Source organism: Branchiostoma lanceolatum, chromosome 14 (genome assembly GCF_035083965.1).
Source record: "Branchiostoma lanceolatum isolate klBraLanc5 chromosome 14, klBraLanc5.hap2, whole genome shotgun sequence".
NCBI classification, from domain to species: domain Eukaryota; kingdom Metazoa; phylum Chordata; class Leptocardii; order Amphioxiformes; family Branchiostomatidae; genus Branchiostoma; species Branchiostoma lanceolatum.
In genome coordinates this window covers 14,545,356-14,565,296 of record NC_089735.1, presented here as the reverse complement: position 1 = coordinate 14,565,296, position 19,941 = coordinate 14,545,356, and the positions used below count along the sequence as shown (strand labels likewise).

The 19,941-nt window shown below is 41.5% G+C and overlaps 1 protein-coding gene across 2 annotated transcripts; it reads left to right on the top strand.

Annotated features, from left to right (window-relative positions):
• Nucleotides 1-4,755: 4,755 nt before the first annotated feature.
• Nucleotides 4,756-18,790, top strand: LOC136448184 (PDZ and LIM domain protein 3-like). 2 transcript variants are annotated; one of them, XM_066447382.1, is made up of 6 exons: nt 4,756-5,263; nt 10,163-10,314; nt 11,564-11,639; nt 15,436-15,563; nt 16,977-17,186; nt 17,990-18,790. In XM_066447382.1, exons 1-6 carry the CDS (start codon nt 5,159-5,161, stop codon nt 18,333-18,335), a joined length of 1,017 nt encoding a protein of 338 aa, XP_066303479.1. In that variant the 5' UTR covers nt 4,756-5,158; the 3' UTR covers nt 18,336-18,790. The 2 variants fall into 2 exon arrangements, with proteins under 2 accessions (XP_066303479.1, XP_066303478.1); XM_066447381.1 differs by lacking the exon at nt 15,436-15,563 and adding an exon at nt 13,651-14,288 and having other exon boundaries at nt 4,762-5,263.
• The last annotated feature ends 1,151 nt before the right edge of the window (nt 18,791-19,941 follow it).

Genomic DNA, 19,941 nt, shown 5'->3' with positions numbered 1-19,941 from the left:
CGTCTTCTATTGGAACATAAAGACACCGAAAGGAAATTTTGCTAAATTGTCTTTACACGCCCTCGCTTCACCAATTTTTGTTTTTCATAAGTCAATGCTTTCAACCAAAATTTTTCGACACTTTCAGAGCAAGACGCCGACTCTGCTAGGAAGCGCCTCGAGCTGCAGCGGCTATCGGCGGAACTGCACACACCAATTTGTCGGTCCTACATGTAGTCTCCCACAGACTCGTTTTGGTGAAAAACAACTTAAGCTTTGACAAAATAGGATAATGATATTAATTTCACAAAAGTTATTGCTTGCAAGCTAGGTTCACACTAAGGATCCTGAATTATTCTGTCATTTTTGCCTTCGCCGTAGGCAGAAGGGTATATTTTTGGTTGGGATTTGTGGAGTGATGGCGTTGGCGATATAACTCTTGATGCCATGGACGGATGTTGGTGATTTTTGGTAGGTAAGTTTCTGTGTTTCTGTTGGGAAGACGAACTTCAAGGTCAAGTTCCAAGATGGGTCTTCTGGAGGGGTTCCTTTGGTACTGCAGTGGACCTTTAGTGTTTGTCGGTTTGTTTCTTGGTGGCATAACTCGAAATGGATCGTGATGAAATTTAGTAGGTTGTTGGGGGTCGGGGAAACGAAGGTCAAGATCGAAGATGGGTCTTCTGGGGGGTCCTACGGTACTACAGTGGGCATATTTTTTCTAAATTTTGGAGGAGGATAACTCAAGCAGGGTTTGGTGGATCTTAATTGCTTTGGGCAGGTAGAAATGAATAGTGATGATTAACATAATGAGTTGCATTCTATGCAAATCAGGTCCTACTTTACATTCCCTTTCAATGTGCTATTATTTGCATGACGACCCATAAATATACGAGGATACCTATATATGAGGACACCATATCGACAGAGTGACAGGCTGGGGTCTTGGGGTCAACATTTGGGCAATGCTTTTCACAATGGCGCTTCAAGACATAGAGAGGAAACCCCGATTGATCTATCGATTATGTAAATTAGGACATAATTTGCTTAATTGATGAGAAAATGCAATGATTCCAAAGTTGTCAATGACGGTAATTTGATACTTGCATTTGGAAGTAAAATGAAGGTGAACATCATCATACATATACATCAAGTATGCAATCCATAACATACCTTTCAAACACATCTTTTATACAAGTTAACACTATTCTGCGAAGGTATGGGATCGCCGAACTCTAGTTTTATATATAGTCCACATTTTGGTAACTGATCTTTGACATCGCTTTATATCTAATTTGATTTAATTAGAATTGCTACGGTGCAATACACGTAGAACACGCAACTATTGCTGGTGTCGTGACCAATACATATACATAATATACCCGTTTTTGCACCTAGATAGGGTGGCACAACATCGGTGGCGTCAGGGGATTCGAGCCCGGGACCGCTTGTTTCTAGGCCGAAAACCCTGCCGTTACGCCACACGCCCCCACAAATATGCCCACCACAACTATCACAAGTATCAGTGTTCTTTTATTCATCAAACATACAAAAGAGACAAGACAAGGAGACGGCTGACTCACTTTTCAGAAGAAAGTTTTTTAAGTTCTTGCCCAGAGGCTAATTCCAAGTACTGTACATGTAACATGAAAAAGACGGACATACAATGATGAACAGTATAGCTCCTCTAACTACTGACACTAAATTCTAACTTATGGGGTTACAAACAACTTATTCTATGTATTATATTTTCGCCGCCACTCGTATGTGACGTTACAATAACCTTATGGCATATCAAACAAGTCAAGCAAAAAATTTGGACAAGGAATACACAAAATACAGTTCAAGGGAAGTCTATACATAAAACATATACTGTACATGTAAGAAGAACAAACCCCCCGCCCAAAGGAAAAAGAGAAAGACATATAACTTCAAACAAGAGTCCGTAGGACACAATTCTCCTTGAAGTATTTATTGTGTGTACATTGTGGGTGAGGTGTTTGTTAATTTCCTTTGCTAGTGATCTGCTCAGTTGTAAGATAAATGCATGAAATGGATCTTGATGTAAGGTGTGGAATCACAGACAATTTATTTCTAGTGCCTGGAACTGAAACAGGATGACACCCAGGCTAACATGCCCATGCAGCAACGGAATCGTGGGTTGTATGTGGTGCCAGGTGTGAAAAGTGCATTTTTGATAAGCGGTAATTAACCCTCAAACACCCGAGTGGGGTCATTTTTGACCCCAGGCGTGGATTTTGAAGTGCTATTTGAACATGTTTGATCTGAAAAAATTCCTTCCGTGACTTTGTCAGTAGACATCTTTTCTAACCTCTCATAATTTTCTAGAGAGATGGGCACAATACTGTTGACGTTATATAGGAAAGTCTACGTTGAGTCCGCTGGGGTCATTTTTGACCCCAGCAAAAATAATGTGCTGTTTTTGAGACCTGCCCTCTGTAACTCCTGAACTACTTATTCTATGAGGGTTTGAGGGTTAAAGAATTAAGAATATTGACCCACACAAATTGCGTCCCTGTACAGTCAAGTCCAGAGATTTCCCATTTCCACACTGTACGTAAAAGTGCACCGTCCGTCGCGTGCGAACATACTGGTATGCGAGCTGCGAGTGGATACGGCATACTTAATACACAGACAGGAGGTCATGACGTCACTCTGCTCATGTTCGCAGCCAAAACTCACAATTCCCGTTGCCGCATTGGTATGCAACTTGGTATATCGTTTGCTAGGTTGCGTGTGGTGATGCACGTTGTCTATTTTACAATGTAACAGTGACTATACGATCACAGCAAGTAGGAAAGATATATACCCCGTGTCTGCCTGAAGTATTCTAGTCAAGCGAAACGGATTATAGCATGGTGTCTATGGCAGAGCGGTGGCGCGTGCCATTAATTATAGGGGTGCAATTACGATATTGCATTGACGATAAAAGTAGTTACGGCGCCCATCCAGGCAAACGATATGCCAAGTTACACACCAATGCGACAACGGGATCGTGAGTTATAGCTGCGAACGCGCAAGCAAAAGCATTTCCAATACTCCCAGAAGGAGGTCACACCTCCTTCCCGGAGTAACTAGTTCCATAATGTAGATGGAGGAAAGAAGAATGAAATTGAGTCTTTACTACTGGATTACTGAATTTTAATCTCAGACGTTTCCTAATAGATCATTCATTTGGTTAGGTTGTGGGCCTTCTTCTCCCAAAGTTAGCCTCCATAGCAGGATCTACCGGGCCTTGGGGGGGGGGGGGGGCAAAATGGTTTCAGGCTGGCTGATGGTTACAGGCTGGCTGCAAAATGTGTATTATAAGCCCCCCCCCCCCCAAAAGGCCCGGTAGAGCCTTCTATGGAGGCTACCCCAAAGTCACCCTGACTCATACAGGTATGTAACACCTTAAGTCTGCATAGGAAGGTTTACTAGTACTGTAAATAGACATGCGAAGGAACTGCCTACGGTCATTTTCGGAAAGTGGGAAGTTTGTTCCCTAAAAGCAACTTTGAGATTACGGCCGAGTGTATGAAATACACCTATTGTTTTGTGTTCAAGATATCTTCAGATAATCTATGCCCTGTGTGTTATGTAACCTAGCTTATCTTACCCAGGTTGGTGAGGGGAGAGAATGGGAGCCCCAGTAAGGCCATGTTGATTTGATTTTATGGATGACATTCTCTGGGGACCCCAAAACTGATACGAGCGTGTAAATATTATTATTAACAAAAAGTTTGAAAATAAAAAAGTTGGCTTTATTATGAAATCTACGTTGTCAGGGAGGATGAAGAAAACTAAACACACGGGGTATGTCAGACCGAAATATAGATTCTTCATTTTTGTTCCATCAAAACTTCTTTTTTGACATTGGAATTTACATTGGCTTTCTACGACATTTGTATCCGTTTTCCGAGATTTTTTTGTTTGTTTTGCAATTTTCAGAATTTGATACCACGCTTTGGTTTAGTCTCTTTTGATTATTTTCAGGATATTCGTTTACGACCAAAACTAAAAGTAGAGCAGATAAATAGACAAATTTTAAAATGCGTTGGTTAGCAAGACTTTTTGTCCCAATGTCGCATAGATTATTGGTCTTTTTGGACTTGTTTGTTGATCGAGAAAAGCTAGTGACTTTGTTTCTCAGTATATAGAGGTTCCTCCATCCTCCGTTATCAACGCAGAGAAAGGTTCACGTACACAAGCAAACATATACGTCATTGAATCGTACAAGTACATCCTTGGTTGACTGTTTGCCGTGAGTAAGCTCAATTATCCAATTTGAACCTCTGTCTGGCACAAATCCTGTTTAAGTGTTAGAGCTACATTCAATATGGGGGCGGGTTAAGTACCATAATTGGGTGACCTGTGTCAATATCTTTTTTTAGAAAGTTGTCATTCTGTAAGACGAATAAATCTAAAGTAACATAAGTGTTAGTAAGTATTGATGTTACTTTTTGCTTCTTGAAAAGTTGTTTTAGTACATGTATTTAGATACGAGTTTGTACCTAGATCCCCCTTTATTTGGACTGTACCGTCATCTGATGGGGAGGGACCTTTAAATGGACATTTTTCTTGTTATTATGCTTGAGAATTTTTTCCTGGTGAAATCTTTGGTCACTTTTGGCCAGTTTTCACGCAGGGAGACCAGACATGTGTCTACTTTTCAAATCCAGAAAAAAATTGTGACCTTTACCATTTGTGGTGGTATATAATTACATCTTTTGGGAAGGGGGGGGGGGTAGTTCCCGGGCCAGACCGGCGTCTCCCAGCTGCCGGTTCAAAGGTCAGTGCTTGTTTTCGTTCCGTGTGCAAAAGTGCCTCGGCCGGACAGCGTGTCGTGTGCAAACGGCAGGAAATCCCTCACAAGAGTTTTTACCTCTAACCATTGAAGGAGGTTTTGGTTAAACCTCCTTGCTCTAACGTGAACAAATCGTAAGCAAACTCTATAATGGCGACCTACGCAGTATGTATCCCGTCACTCACGATTACTATCATTATTGACCAATAGGATTGGAGCATTTTCCACCAATAATAGCGTGGCCCTCTTTCGGGGCCGACCCATCATATTCTGTTAGGAAAGATACCTCCTCACAAACATCGCCGTCCTTCGGACGGAACGAAAAGTTTCTCCGGCCACTTCTTGGACACATAGCTAACAGGACGTTACTACAGCATGGCGTCCAGGCGGCAATACCAGGTCACTCTACCGGGACCCGCGCCCTGGGGCTTCCGTCTCTCGGGCGGGAAGGAATTCTCCTTGCCGCTGTTCATCTTCAGGGTAAGAACTTCTCGCCAAAACCTGGCCAACTTTCCCCGGACTTTTAGCGGACTGTTTTGATAAGTTATCCCTGTAATTCTTATAGCTGACAGCCTATGGCAGGACATCGTATAAATGATGTATACTTGTAGGAGAGGCTGAAGTATAATTCTGTACCCTAGCCTGTCATTTTTGCCTCAAAATTTTCTTATGGCCTGGTCTCGTTTTTGTCCCAGTGATGCGTTCCGGACATACCTAGTCCGCAGCCCAAAATAGGCGGACCGCTGCATTGCGCTGGGTGTCCGTGCGCAACCGAGCCAGAACATTCCTGCACCCTGCCTGCTCCCCTCCCCACCTCAGCCAGTCAGAGAACTTTCCAGACATTTATGACACTCCACTGTCAAGTCGTCTTACTGTAGTTTTAGAGCTATGAACCGCGGTGAGCTAGAGTACATACGCGACTCTAACGCTATTAAACTGTGCAAGACTCCCCTCCCACCCCCGAGCAGACGACGCCAATGGCCTATAATTTCATGCCGTCATCATTTGACCACAGTGTCATTTGACAGAAGTAGAGCACAGAAGTGGCTCGGCTAGTTTTCCACTTACCAACCTGTTACGCAAGCCTTTTACTTTCAGTTTGTATTGAAAGGGTCTGCAAACACTTGATCAAGAGGAGTGGATTTTTTGCTAGGATGAGATCATCGCGAACGGTTGCCGTAACTCCCCGCCCTGCTTTCAAAACGATGACACACACCAGTAATAATCTTTTATTGCATGTTCATTTCCCAGAGGGATAAATGCACAGAATACCATACATTGGTACTTGAGATACAACACTATACCATTGTACTACCGTATATCTAAGTTCTAATGGCTTCTTCTCTCTTTTTAAAAACATGGCGACATAATTACATACTTCGTCCATTACATAAACATTTGTGCATGACATCAAGTATGTAAAAGTATCCTGCTTTGATATTGCCTTACATCTATTGTCAAGCTGAATTGATTTGAACACAGCCTGACGCTCGTTTTCATACAATATACAGTCTAGTAAGAAATACATTTCATCTTCAATACGTGAGTTATTACAAAATTTACATAATCTATCCTGTAAAGGGGCACGGTTATGCCTAGCCTGCCAGATTCTACATATAATGGACGGTCACTAATACATGTAATACGAAGTTTACACATGGCTCTACGATTTTTGAAATTAGGAATGTTTAAAAAAAAAACGGTTATTTGTCATATATCTCTTTGAATGTTTTGTATGTCCTTAACTTGTTGCCTTTATTTCTTTCTCGGCCTTTTTGTTTCAATTTTCCTTAATAATCTTTATTCAAGAGAATAAAAGCACATAAACAAAGACAACTGTATGACATGATAACATAAGAGTACACGCACACACACACACACATGCTAGTATTTGAATACATTTTCAAGTTCGCCCCATTTTCTTTTTCGTGCAATGGTTTCTTCTTGACACTTGAAATTATTAACAAATGGGATAAATCTATACAACGAAATAATACACGACTCACGATTTTTGAAAATATATACCTTACCCAGAAGAATAATAAGATTACACACTATCGGCACAGATTCAGAGTGATCCCCCAACAGAATATTCATTGAATTATTGACATTGAGATAAAGCCCTGTTGTTTTGTTAAATTATCTTTGTACGCTCCGCCAAAATTCAACCACCTTTCCACAGTCATGGCAAAGGTGTTTTATTGTTCCTTCCTCTTTTTTACAAAGGGCACACAATGGCGAATCTTTCACTTTCCAGATATATAATAATCTATTTATTGCTAACAATTTGTGTACTAATTTGAATCGAAAGATTCTGGTCGGGGATCGATTGTTAGTTTATATATGAGGAGAAAAACTTCCTTCCAAGGTACAATGTCGTTCATTTGGTCTTCCCAGTAAGTCATTATGTTCCTAGGGTGGTCAATCAAATCGTTCGTTTCTAAAAAAACTTGTACACTTTTTTGTTGATTTTGACACCTCTTATCCACTCATAATTTTGTAACATTGGTCTGCATCTAAACCATCTTGTACAAACAGAATACCCTTATTCTTCATGTCTCTCCATAAGAATGGTTTATCATCAATCTTAAAGTGACAACTTTGTTTGTTTGTTTTATTAGGATCTCCATTAGTGGTACACTAGTCTTCCTGGAGTCCGAACAACTATACCATAGAAATGGGACTGAGAACTATTCTCAGGAGGGTTAAACTGGAATGATAGCCACGAGGACAATACATCTAAGAAAAATACACCGGAGAGCTCATGCTTCAGAAACGTGACAATTTTCAATTTGTCATCACCGATTTGCATAAATGGAAACAAACCCTTTTTAAATGCAACATGGGTGTTTGATAGAAGTTTTGAACAAAACCAGAGTGTGTTATGATAAAGCTTAGGAATCCAGGAAGCTTTCAAGGACGCATTAAAAGCATACAAATGAATGAGCCTTAACCCTTCACATTCATATGGGCTGTAAAGTACTTTTCTCTTTGAATTTGAAAATTTTCTTTTCATATTGTTGAAAAAAACATATGATCTGGAGAAGGTAGAACAAGAAATATATGCAAAGAGCGAAACAACCAAGGAATTGATTATTGCGATTTTGCCGTACAATGACAGTGGTTCTCCTTTCCAAGATTGTAATGTCGAGTCCACTTACTACAGTTGATGGAAGTGATTATTTCATTTATGTTTACTGGAACGTACGTCCCTAACATATTAAAGGGCCCATCGGTCCATTCAACGCTATACTGACACGGTAATACAAAGCCTGTACCTTTAAGAGAACCAACTCTGATTACCTTACATTTGTCATAATTGGGTGTGAGACCAGAGAGTGTGCTGAAGTGATTTAAATCTTCAGTTAAAGCGTTAAGTGAGACCGGCGTGGGTTCAAAAGTAAAGTTAGAGTCATCCGCATACTGGGACAATTTTTATTCTATATCATTTGTCACCAGTCCCTTTATATCTTAGTTACTCCTGATTTTAATGGCTAAAAGTTCCAAGGCAACGATAAACAGATACGGAGACAGGGGGCATCCTTGCCGTACCCCTCGCTGAGGCATAAATGGTTTAGCTACATGTCAATAATTAATAATTCTACTCGATATATTACTATAAAGTACCTGTATCCATTTGATGAAGGTGTTTCCAAAGTTAAAGAATTCTAATGATTTTAAGACAAAATCCCATCTAATACGATCAAATGCTTTTGTATAGTCTGCCACAAAAATTATTCCTGACGAATTTTCTTGCTCACATTTTTCAATGATTTCCAGAATTCTGCCTTTTGTTTGTAATGCTGAATTACAATAACATGGTTTTCTCCTTGATTACAAACGAATTAATTATGGTTTTAATTAGAGGAATTTGCCATAAGATAGTAGGGCATTTGCTTTCCTTGTGGGTTCTTAAGAGCCATAAAGTTGGAAACCTAATCACCTGTTTTAACACTGCCATAAATAAATGAGTGTCCATTACGGGTGGGGAGGGCGAAAGCTATTCACAGGAATAGAACCACGTATCAGATTACAAGTTAGCCATGACCCGATCGTATTTGGTCATAACCAACTCAGATTAGTCCAGCAGCAACCAAGCACTAATTTTCCCAATCCCTGTAGATTTTAGCCGGATTCAGGAAGTATTGGTGTGTCCTCCCTCTACAGGTAAACTGGTGTGTCAAAAACCTTGACCGTAGTGTGTTGCTGAGGGGTTAAAACCAGTAAATGTTTGGAATTGCCCAGACATTCCTCTAGGTTCAGTTACTCGCTGGACGGGAGTGTGAAAATAACTGCATGATGTAAACAATTTTAAACTAGCTTGAGGGACAATTTAATCGAGTTGGGGTTTAATCTGTGCCATGAAGGTTGTAGTTTTCGACTGTCAATCACTATGATTGGCAGCTGCATACAGCTATGATCAGGATATACCATTGTAGCCTCTACCAGGCTCCGCGGATCGCTGGGAAAATAGTAGAAATTGGCCAAACAGAGTGTATAGTATGCCAAGGGTAGTCCGCTATGCAGGGAAGGTCCAATAGGCGACCCACAATTCACTCTATTTGGCCAATTCCTACTATATTCCCAGCGATCCGCGGAGCCTGGTAGAGGCTTATACCATTGTTGGAAATTGAAGGGTATATGTCAGCTACATGGATTCCCAAAATAGGCACTTCAGAAGGATTTAATTGCAGATTGAAGGGTAGAAAGTATATGGTTATATGATTCTTTTAGGATTGTCAAAATTGGATTTTGGCGAGTCAGAGAGAGATGACATGGGGTATTATATCAATGAAATATGGAAGATGGTGTCATGTTGAAGGAAATGGTATTTAAAGGTTATTCTGCAGTTCAGGAAAAAAGCAAGGGTAAAATCAAACTGATATGCTCTACAAAATACAAAAAGGATTTCCATAATGTAGAAAGTGCATTATTCACAATACCTGTGTAAAATTTGACATTGTGAGCCGAACATTTATGTCACTGTTATAGCATCTATTTCACTCTAATGATATCAAATTGGCAAATAATGTGATTTGCGAGTGGTTGAGTTAGTGATTTTGACTGTTTGAATCTTGAAAGGGGCATCCTTTATGAATTATGTAATGCATTCTTGAGGGTGTGGTGCCATTTGTGACCAGTCCCTAGACACAACTGAATCTTGGCAAAATGGCAGCTTTCATTTTCGGATTAATCTCCATGCAGTACCATAACGCTAGGGGGCACCCAAAATCTAATTACTTCAAGGTCTCATAAAGACCAAAATAGCAATACAATCCACCAAGGCATTCTCAAGTTATTGTGTTCACACATACACAGAGACAGAAAGACACATAAAACATTCTTGGCAAAAGTAACAAGTGATGTTTTTGTCCGCAGGTAACTCCTGGGGGTCGGGCTGCCATGGCCAACATCGCGCCTGGAGATGTCATAGTGAGGATCGGCCATTGTGAAGCGGAAAACCTGACACATATCGAGGCACAGAAGATAATCAAGACCCACATTCGACAACTAGAGCTCACTCTTATCAGGTACAAGCTCATTCCATATGTATGCTATTATGTACAGGATGAAGAGGGTGGGCCCAAGTATAGACCCTTGTGGGACACCAGTAAGAGGAGATTTCTAAACCACTCGTTGGCTCCTTTCACAAAATGAAACCGTGTGTTTTTGAGTGAAAGTGGGTTTTACAATTAAAAGAAATAATTATACTATACACTGGTCAGCCTAAATCTTATATATATGCCATGCCAAATTATAGCAGATGGCGGTATTGTTTTCTTGACTATTATGTTCAGAACAGGCAGGGTGGGGCATATGATACGTGTTCCTGTTCTTCCTATAAATTTTTGATAAGATTTGTTTGGAATCAGAATCCTGTCTGGTATACAGACATAGCCCAGGAGAATATCTGACCTAATTGTAAAAAAAGGCAGGTTGCAATAAATTGTATATATCCATAACATAAAACATACCGATTTTGGTTTACCAGTAGTATGCATGTATCAATCGGGTCAAAAAACAAGCCCTCTCCACTGTTTGCTATGCTGGGTGGACCCTTGACTGGTTAGGTCATGTTTCACCAGACTTAAGTTATTAGACATGTTTTGGCCTCCTCTTTCAACTACAAAGGGAACCAAATCCAACTTCAATCACATGACCCAGGGGCACGTTGGTATGACGAATATTAATCTAGACTAGCAGCTTTTTAGTATGAGATACTTGCTTCCTTATTTTTTCACAGCCATCTAGTTGTGTGTGAATGTTTCTGTCCAGTAGGACAAAGAAACATCATAACAATCATTTAGATCTTGTGCAGGTGCCATTATGAATTTGCAACTTTCCCCCGTGGGATCGTACTGATACAGAATCAGATTAACATTTGTGAGAAAATGTTAATATTTCTACATAGAGAAGGTAACTAGAAAGAGAAATTGAAAGTAGTTATGAGAGAATCATATAGTGTAAAATGACTTATTCATTGACCCATAAAATGCTTTAATTTGGGTACAAAAGGTCTTCCAAGAAGTTATAATGGGAATATCATGCAAAACCTACAAGTATGACACAAGAAAACACTTAACAAAGCATGAAAAGATTTTTGTTCTATTGATGAAATCCGTTGAGCGCTCTGTCAAATCGCTTGGTCGCAGTGAGGTCGCCAACGTGCCGCAGGTCCAGTGAGATACCTGCTTTAGAAGAAACCGCTAAATCTATATAGCTCTGCACACTTGTGTACGCTCACTTTTAAAACAGACTGTACCATTTGTGTGTTTTCAGAGAGGACATGTACAGCAGACCATTGCCAGCCATCCCAGCTGGACCTTCAGCTCCCACAATACAAGCCCAGCCAGCGGTAAGTGTCATGATACTAATTATGCAAATAAGATCCTCATTTGCATAATTGATGCAAAAATCACATGATTCCTAAGTGGTAAATGATTGGAATTTCATACTTGTGACACATGTAGGTTAGTTTGATATGAACGTCACCATGCATGGATTATGTAAATGTGGAAGACATTCTAATAAGATTTTTTAAAAAGCTCTAAATATTCCATGGAGGTATGAGGTCTCTGAACTCTTGTTTCATTTTGGGGCAGGCATAGAATTTAACAACACATTTGGACAATACACATTTGCTATAATGGCTAGCAACCCCTCTTAAATCTTACTACTCAAAACAGCAAGAAACACTGTTGAAATATATCCTTCCCAACACGTGTGTCCCACATGCCAATAGAACGTAACTCAAACAAGACAATTCCAAACTTGTTTTGGGGAATTCTCAAGGACAAAGAACACAGCATGTTACTTTGATAGCTTCCAAAAGAGTGACTGTCACTGATCTTGTTGTTAATAACTTATCTTACAATGTCATAACTATATATGGCAAAATTCCTCTCCAGCATTGGCACTAGATGCCTTCCATTGAAAGCTGGTTTGAGTTTGGTTAGAGATAACAGAATTGTATATCTTACAAACTTGAATATCAAAGTAATGCATACCTGCTGTGGTACAATCTATCTAAATATACCAATGTTGAAATCATTTCATGAACTTTGGTACTAGTATACTTCTCCTTGTTTCATCACCGACTTTGGAATATGTTCACAAAATGTTAATCACTTATAAAAACAGTGCATTGACACTTATTCTATCTGTAGACCATACTTTTATCAAATAGTTGAATTGTAGTGTACTTAGTATTGTTAACCAGTTATACTCTTACGTAATAGTACTTTGCCTCTACACTGTCGCTGACATACTTTGATAATATAGATGATAATTAACTTTTCTTGCAGTATGATGACTATTTGTGTTTATAACTAGCTGTTAACCCTTTGCTGACCTCCCTTTCCCTGTACTGTGGGTTCTCAGTCTTAGCAGTCTGCCTACCTTAACCCTTGTCCCACCGCGTACCAGATGGGCACTTCTTTACGGTTACAGTATACTCTTTGCTTCACTCTCCTGCTCGAGCCTGGTCTGTCCTTCTGTCTTACAAACCTGGAGACACAATTTTTCAAGTTGCCTCCTCTAGCAGAAGAACAATGACTGTCGTCGCAGTCTTCAAGCAAGGCACGTCAAAACTGCCAACAACAGCTGCAAAATTTGCAGTGATGAAATGGGAGGTGTCACCAATAATATGACAAAACCAGGCGGAAAATCTCAACAGTGGCTGAAAATCTCAACAAGAAAAGTTTCACTTTAATAGATTTGACTTCAAGACTAAGATTACACAATGGTTGCTTTCCTAAGATGTCAGGAAAGAATGTCTTTTTTTCAATGATGATGACAGTAAGTTCTGGAATCTTCTATTGTCTTTGGCGCAATCTGCTGTCATGTCAAATCATTGTCTCCATACATTTTACTGCTCACATTCTCTAATGTACTCTTATCTACTGTCCTTCAATACTTCAAATCTCCAGGTACATTTTCTCTACCAGTGTTGCATGTACAACTTTTTCCTGTATGAAAATTGCATTTCACTTTGCACTACTTTGTTCCTTACAAACAAATAGTGACAGGACAATTTGTTTTTATAGTCACTTTAACTGTCACAAACACTAACCAGTTATATTTTATTTTGTTTGCACTTAGATATGATATCACGTATCGTTCGAATGACAGCATGTACAGTATATGAATGAGTTCTACACAATACATTTTCATGTTTGCTTGTTGAAAAAGTTTTCCCTTGTATTTGTAAACACTGGTTAAGCCATCAGTCATCTATTCACATGTCTATTAGCAGCTATGAGTCTTATTTGCTTGTTCACATCCTGCATGTGAGAATTGTCACCCTAATGATAGTTGCCTGAACTGCAGCATGAACTGAGCATGTTCCACTGACGCATGTTTTACAGAGGTTCCAGCCAGCCAGTGTGCCTGCCAGCGATACCGCCCCTAGCGCTGGATTATATAACCCCACCCCCACCAATGGGCTCTATAACCCCACCCCTACCTTAGCCACCAGCTCCGTCAATAAGCTGTACAACTCCACCCCAAAGCCTTTAGGGGGTACGAGTAGTGTTGTTCCTACTGGCTCTGTCAATGGACTCAGTAGCATTGGCAGCGGGGACAACAGTGCTTTTGCCCCTGTTCAGCAGGCAAGTGCTTCTTCCACACAGGCCCCACCTATGCACATCCAATGTCCGTCAGTCTACAAACCCCCACCAGTCCAGGCACCGAGTGTTCCGTCACCTCCGCTAAGGGCAGGGCAGCCATTCTCCCCGACACGTATAAGCCCCATACAGTCTGGAGCATCCGTACAGACTGGACCGTCGCACTTAAAAGTCTCCCCAGTTTCCGCCCCCGTCACGCAAATCTCCCCGATGGCTCCCACGCGGTTGTCGTCGCTCTCCGCCACGGGTCAGCCGCCTTCCGTGGGCGCTCCCCGGTCGCCCACCAGTCCCGGGATGGTCCACAGCCAGTACAACACCCCCATCAATGCCATGGAAAACGTCTCAGAGACTCAACAGATTCTACGGGAAGCACTGAACAGGTTAGTTAAAAGTTAAAATCCTCCCACACCATAAGGTGTATAGGGTGGTGCCCATTCCCGTTTCATAGCCCTGGGCCACGCTGTGGTGCAATCACTGCAGCAGGGGGCTAGTCCACTGGCAGTGGAGTGTGTTTAACTTCCATACTGTTTCATCATGAGTATGTATCATTTTTATAAAGTCTTTGGTATGACTCAATACGCCTCTTGTCCAGAGGTGTCCTACCAGGGAGTTGAACTCGGGCCTTCTGGTTCCAAGTAATCAGAACCAGATGTGGTAAGTAACAGAAGCGCAGACCATTACACCACAGGGACACTCCACTGAACAGGTTAGTTAGAAAATAGAAAATAAAGGCTTGAGCATTAAGGCTTAAAGGTACATTTTGTGCCACAAGGTATATCAGGTAAGTTAACACGTACAGATACAGATAGTTGTTGTGGTACCAAATGTATTCCGTCTAAGCTTAATATAGAGGTACAAGTATTAGCGTCATATTGAAATAAGAAGCTTGCTATCAAATAATAGCAGCATTCAGCAAACACACCTTCATTCTACAACTCTATGATAATCAGGATGACACAAACTTTGGAAGACAATTGTGCTCATCAACCCAATAGGGTCAGGCCAACTACTGTGGCAGAAAAGCCCACGGCCCATTAGAACTCGCCAGCCAGCCTGTCTTGTGAAAAAGTTTTTGGTACCGTCGCGTCCTGACTCTGTTATGGAGAAAGAAGCACCATTTCAATTTGCAATGTAAAGCACTCCTCGGAGGACGTCCATTGGGTGACCAGTCAAGTCCTTCACATCACAGGGCATCATGGAAGGAGCTGTAAATGGAGATGACGACCGTTGATTGATTCTGCTCCAATCCCAAAGCGACAGCTCCAAGAGGACACAGCGGACCCTTCCCTTTTCTGGACACTCCAACCCCATTGCAGAAAACACCAATACAAATTTTGCAGCACCGAGTAGCAAGCCGGGAGGGTAAAGCAAAGAAACGTGAAAAGATTGTTTCCTTAAAAAAATAAATACATATGAAGAAGACAAGTGGTGTAAGGTATGCAGACTGCCCCCCTCCCCACAAGAGACAGGGAAAGTATGGTAACTCCCAACATTAGTTTCACACCTGGTTGTTACTCCCGAGAACAGAGCGCACCTGGAGGGGGTCCTGCACCTGGAGCAGCTTCAGTGCTCGCTCCGGCTCCTGCACCTGCTCCTGCTCCAATACGTGCCCCTCACCCTGCAGCTGCACCTGTACCTACTGTTGCAGAGCCCAGGTACAACCATTCTCCCTTACCGTGGCATGAGAGATGTCTGCACCTGGCATGAAGTAAATGTCTGTTTTGAAAAGGACAGAAGGGAAAGGCAGCAAGAACGAACTACATCACTAAGATGCTGTATGTCAGCTACAAATGTGGGGACTAGGAAATTGCTGTCTTGCTAGCCTATTTTTGAATCATGTACAAAAAGGGAACAGATCTGCAACAGTGTAGAGCGTCATGTATCTATCAGAATCTGTTGAAGTTCCAAGCAAGTATAATACAAGTTATTAAGTAATTGATCATCTCAATATCATGTTAAATATCGTTGTGGTTTTGGTAATTAGGGCAACTCTGTTTTCAAAGCTACAGAGGTATCCATACACACAAGGTATATACAGTTACCTCCTTGTTATACATGTTGACATGAAATGGTTCATCACTAAACAAGATGGTGGAAACACATCTTACTTAGTAAAACACACAATGGTAAAGGAATGTCTTATTCCTACTAACGGCTTTTGGAATAGTTGCTCTCGTTAATGATAATTTCAGTGAGTTGCTCTCATTAATGATAATTTTAAGACTGTGCGAATGTGAATATAAATAATTGATGTATTCAAAATGTACTCTTAATGTTTTGTGTAAATTAATATAATTTTCAATAACTGAATCGCTACAGCAGCTGCTAGAACAACAACTTAAGTGGCTGAATCCTTTGCTCTCTGCTATATCTCTTCCTTCTCTACCTTCACTGTCTCTCTGATGTTTTCCCTTTTTCCACCCGCTGCTTTTCCAGTGAGCCTGAAGCCAATTACCAGCTACTAGATAGGTACTATCTCACTTCAGCTTTTCAGCATCATAGCTTTTTGTGACAGCATGAAGGCCTTTTTATACATCCTATTCTTTTTATCACCCTTCTGTCATGTCTGTCCACCTGTGTTGTGATACAAAGACTCGTATAGTTTCATACCGGACTATGTAGTCTTTTGATTTGTACCGTTGACTTAGTTTTCAGAACTGTGGTTCAAGTTGCCATATGTATACGTTGTATAATATACATGTACGATCATTCAGCAAAAGTGTTACCTATATACATCTTCGACCCTATCAGGTGGTCGTAGGTGACTATGCTTCCATTGTACATCATTCTACTTGCCTGCTACTCTCCATTGCAATCATTCTTTTTTTTCAATTATGTGGGGATCACCAGAACCGACTGGAGGGTCTATGCCGAGAGCAGACCAGCCTGGCGAGCCCTATGCATGTCTGCAGCCGCCATGCATCAGACACTGACGCCTGAGAACGATTGATTGATTGATTGATTGATTGATTGATTGCAGATTTTTGTCCTTGATATGCAAAGCGGCACGTTGGTAGCCTTGCTGTATCCTAATGTGCGTTTATCTGATATGATATTGTGTACTTCAGTGTGGATGTAGGTGCCATCATGCGTGCCGCCGAGGCCGGTCTGGGCAAGCCCGCCACGCCCATCGAAATCGAGGCCGGTGGCAGGAAGATCGTGCACGCGCAGTACGACACGCCCCTGGCCATGTACTCCACGGGCGCCGTCCAGGACACCTTGGAGGGACACCTGGTGGGAGTTGTCGATGGCAAGCCCGAGGTGACCGCGCCACAGCGGTAAGCCGCATGCAGCGGACAAACAGGCATCGCCGGACTGTCGGCATGCCGGGAGCTCTCAATGTGTGTGTTTGTGGAACTCGCGCTTCCAGCTGAACTAACAGCCACCATTGGCTGGTCTGAGTCATGTGACTACAGGTTGGAGAAAATCAGTGCATGGATTAAGTGATCGCATAACCTAGGATTAATTTGTTATCTAAAACATGATGTACTTAATGCAGGAGAGTTTGCTGTGTTTAGTTCTTTATAAGTTGAGGCTTTTCTGGTGAATATAGCACAGTATACAGTAACAAATGTGTTACTGTTTTTATTACAAAATTGGTGTATTCATTGCTACAGCAATTTGAAACTGTTGGTTGTGATTACATTTCCCTCTACTTAAGTGTTAGAAGGAAATGTTCTTTTTTCTCTGAGGTTTTTTGTTTCCTCTGCGACTTCTAAAGAGAGTACCCGACCTTTGTTTATTTATTAAACCAAACGATATGATGGTAGCTTGAAGCAATAAGCTTAACCTTTTCTTTTAGATACCTTTACGTAAATTTAAAGCTTCAAATTGGATGAAGACACTTAATTTTACTTTTTACTGGTACTTTGTGTCGTCATCTCCTAAATCCCGACAGATACTTTTGGTCATTGTAAAGTTTCCGAAAGAAAAATCGGTTTAAGGTGTTCATTTTCGTTGTTATTCGATATTGGTTTCGTCGTCTCCTTCCTAGCTGCAAGCCAGGTACGGAGAACTCGTCAGATGATGCACTTTTGAAATTTACTGGACTTTTGTGACGCCATCTCCTTAACCCACACAGCGAGCCGGGCACGATCGACACGTCGTCCGCCGTGTACCAGATGATCCAAGAGGAGTCTGCTAGGAGAGCCCGCATGCCGCCCCGCGTGGTGCCCCCACCGGAACCCGAGCCGCCCATCAAGCCTGGTACCCCAGGCCACGCCCAGTCCAGGTCCTTCCGTGTGCTGCAGATGATGACTGGAGAGGATGGGGATCAGTTCATGAAGTTACGTCAAGTCAAGTCAAAGCCGAAATGGCCTCTGGTCCTGACAAATCACTCCAAGGATTTTTCCTTTTTCTACACGGATACAGAATTTACCAAGCAGATCCAACAACGATTCCGTAACGGAACCAAATCATCCAACTAAGGTGCACCGTGATCCAGAATCGAAGATCCGAAAATCTGGATTTTCAACGGATACGGAGCTGTACACTGCACAGAATTGCCATAGATCCTGACGGATACCTACAGTGATTTTTCTGTATTTTATTTAAAGAAAAGGTAGATACAGGCGGATACAGACCTATCCGGCAACGAATCCGTAACAGATCCGGATAAGGAGAAATGTTATCCGGAACCTTAGATCCGAAGGAATCCGAATATAAGGATTTTAGACGGATACTGGGCCGAACACTGCACGGAATTGCCCCAGATCCTGACAGATACGTACAGCGATTTTACTGTATTGTTAGTGGATGCAGGCGGATCCGATGATCTGGAACCCTGGATCCGACAAAACCCGAAAAAAGGATTTTTGATACAGAAACAATCCGAACATCTCTGCCAAATTGGCAAGTACTTAAAACGAAGGATCCGCACAAATATCCGAGGCGCATCATGGATCCAGACGTATACGGCATCGGAATTGGTCGGATCTGCGGTGCACTACAGTATCCAAGCAGTGAAATGCGATATGTCCGGATTCGCTCGGAAACGTCAGTATCCGCCATGATGCACAATTCCGGTTCCGCCAGGATCCGAGGCCATTTCGTGCAGTGGATTCTAACCTAATTCATAAGGTAATTAAGTTCTCAGCTGATTAACGTCAAAGCATTGTCTTAGTGCTTAATTCTGTAGGAATTCTTTATTGACATCTGTTTGTCTCAGGTAAAGTTTGCGGCCGAAGAAGTAGTCTTTCGGCTCGATAACAACGCTGCACAACGATGGGTCAAAGCGAAAAATCTTCCACGCAAACTTTACCTAAACCAAAAAAGTGTCAATATGGAACTTACAGTATATGGACTTGATATATGCACTTGTGTGAACCCCTTTTTACACTACTTCAAGTACAGTCAAACCTGGCGCAAGCAACCACTCAAGGGACTGAGTAAACGTGGTAGCTGACGACAGGTGGTTGCTCCCGACAAGTTAGAACAAGAAACCATACATTTGAACGAAATACACCTTAGTTCCCTGGAAAATATCTACAAGAGATGCACATAGTTTTTAATCTCCATGCTGATATGTAAACAAATTCAAATAAACCATTGTTTGACCATCAGAACTGTGTTTATCTAACAACCAAACATTTTTGTGTAGTTGTCTGTTCCTTGAACAGCCAAAACAAGTGCGTTCACTTTGTTTATGTCAAAATTCTAACTCAATTTGTAGTTTGCACAGTATTTATATATAATCATGTGCTTCACTGGTTTTAACTGAAAACAGAAAAGGTACATTGACAGATTTTAACTTATTCAGCTGCATCTATCTCTGCAATGGTGTTACTGGTATTGTTGTGAAGAATACAGAATTGTTTATGATTCCGGTGTTGAAATGAATGGCTGATAGTGCCAGAGCTAGGACGGCAAAAAAGTGGTTGCTGGTTGGGGAAGATAATTGGTCGCTTGGGAGAGGGTCTTAACTATGTAAAAATGGACGGGACTGTTTCAATGTGTGTCCTCTGATGGCAGGTGGTTGCCCACGCCAGGTGGTTGCTCGACCAGGTTTGACTGTACTTTTAAATGTAAAGAAGA

Coding starts and splice junctions, on each gene's coding strand:
- LOC136448184 (XM_066447381.1), top strand. CDS start 5,159: ATGGCGTCCAGGCGGCAATACCAGGTCACTCTACCGGGACCCGCGCCC. Junction 5,264..10,162: donor TGCCGCTGTTCATCTTCAGG/GTAAGAACTTCT, acceptor TTTTGTCCGCAG/GTAACTCCTGGGGGTCGGGC. Junction 11,640..13,650: donor CAATACAAGCCCAGCCAGCG/GTAAGTGTCATG, acceptor CATGTTTTACAG/AGGTTCCAGCCAGCCAGTGT.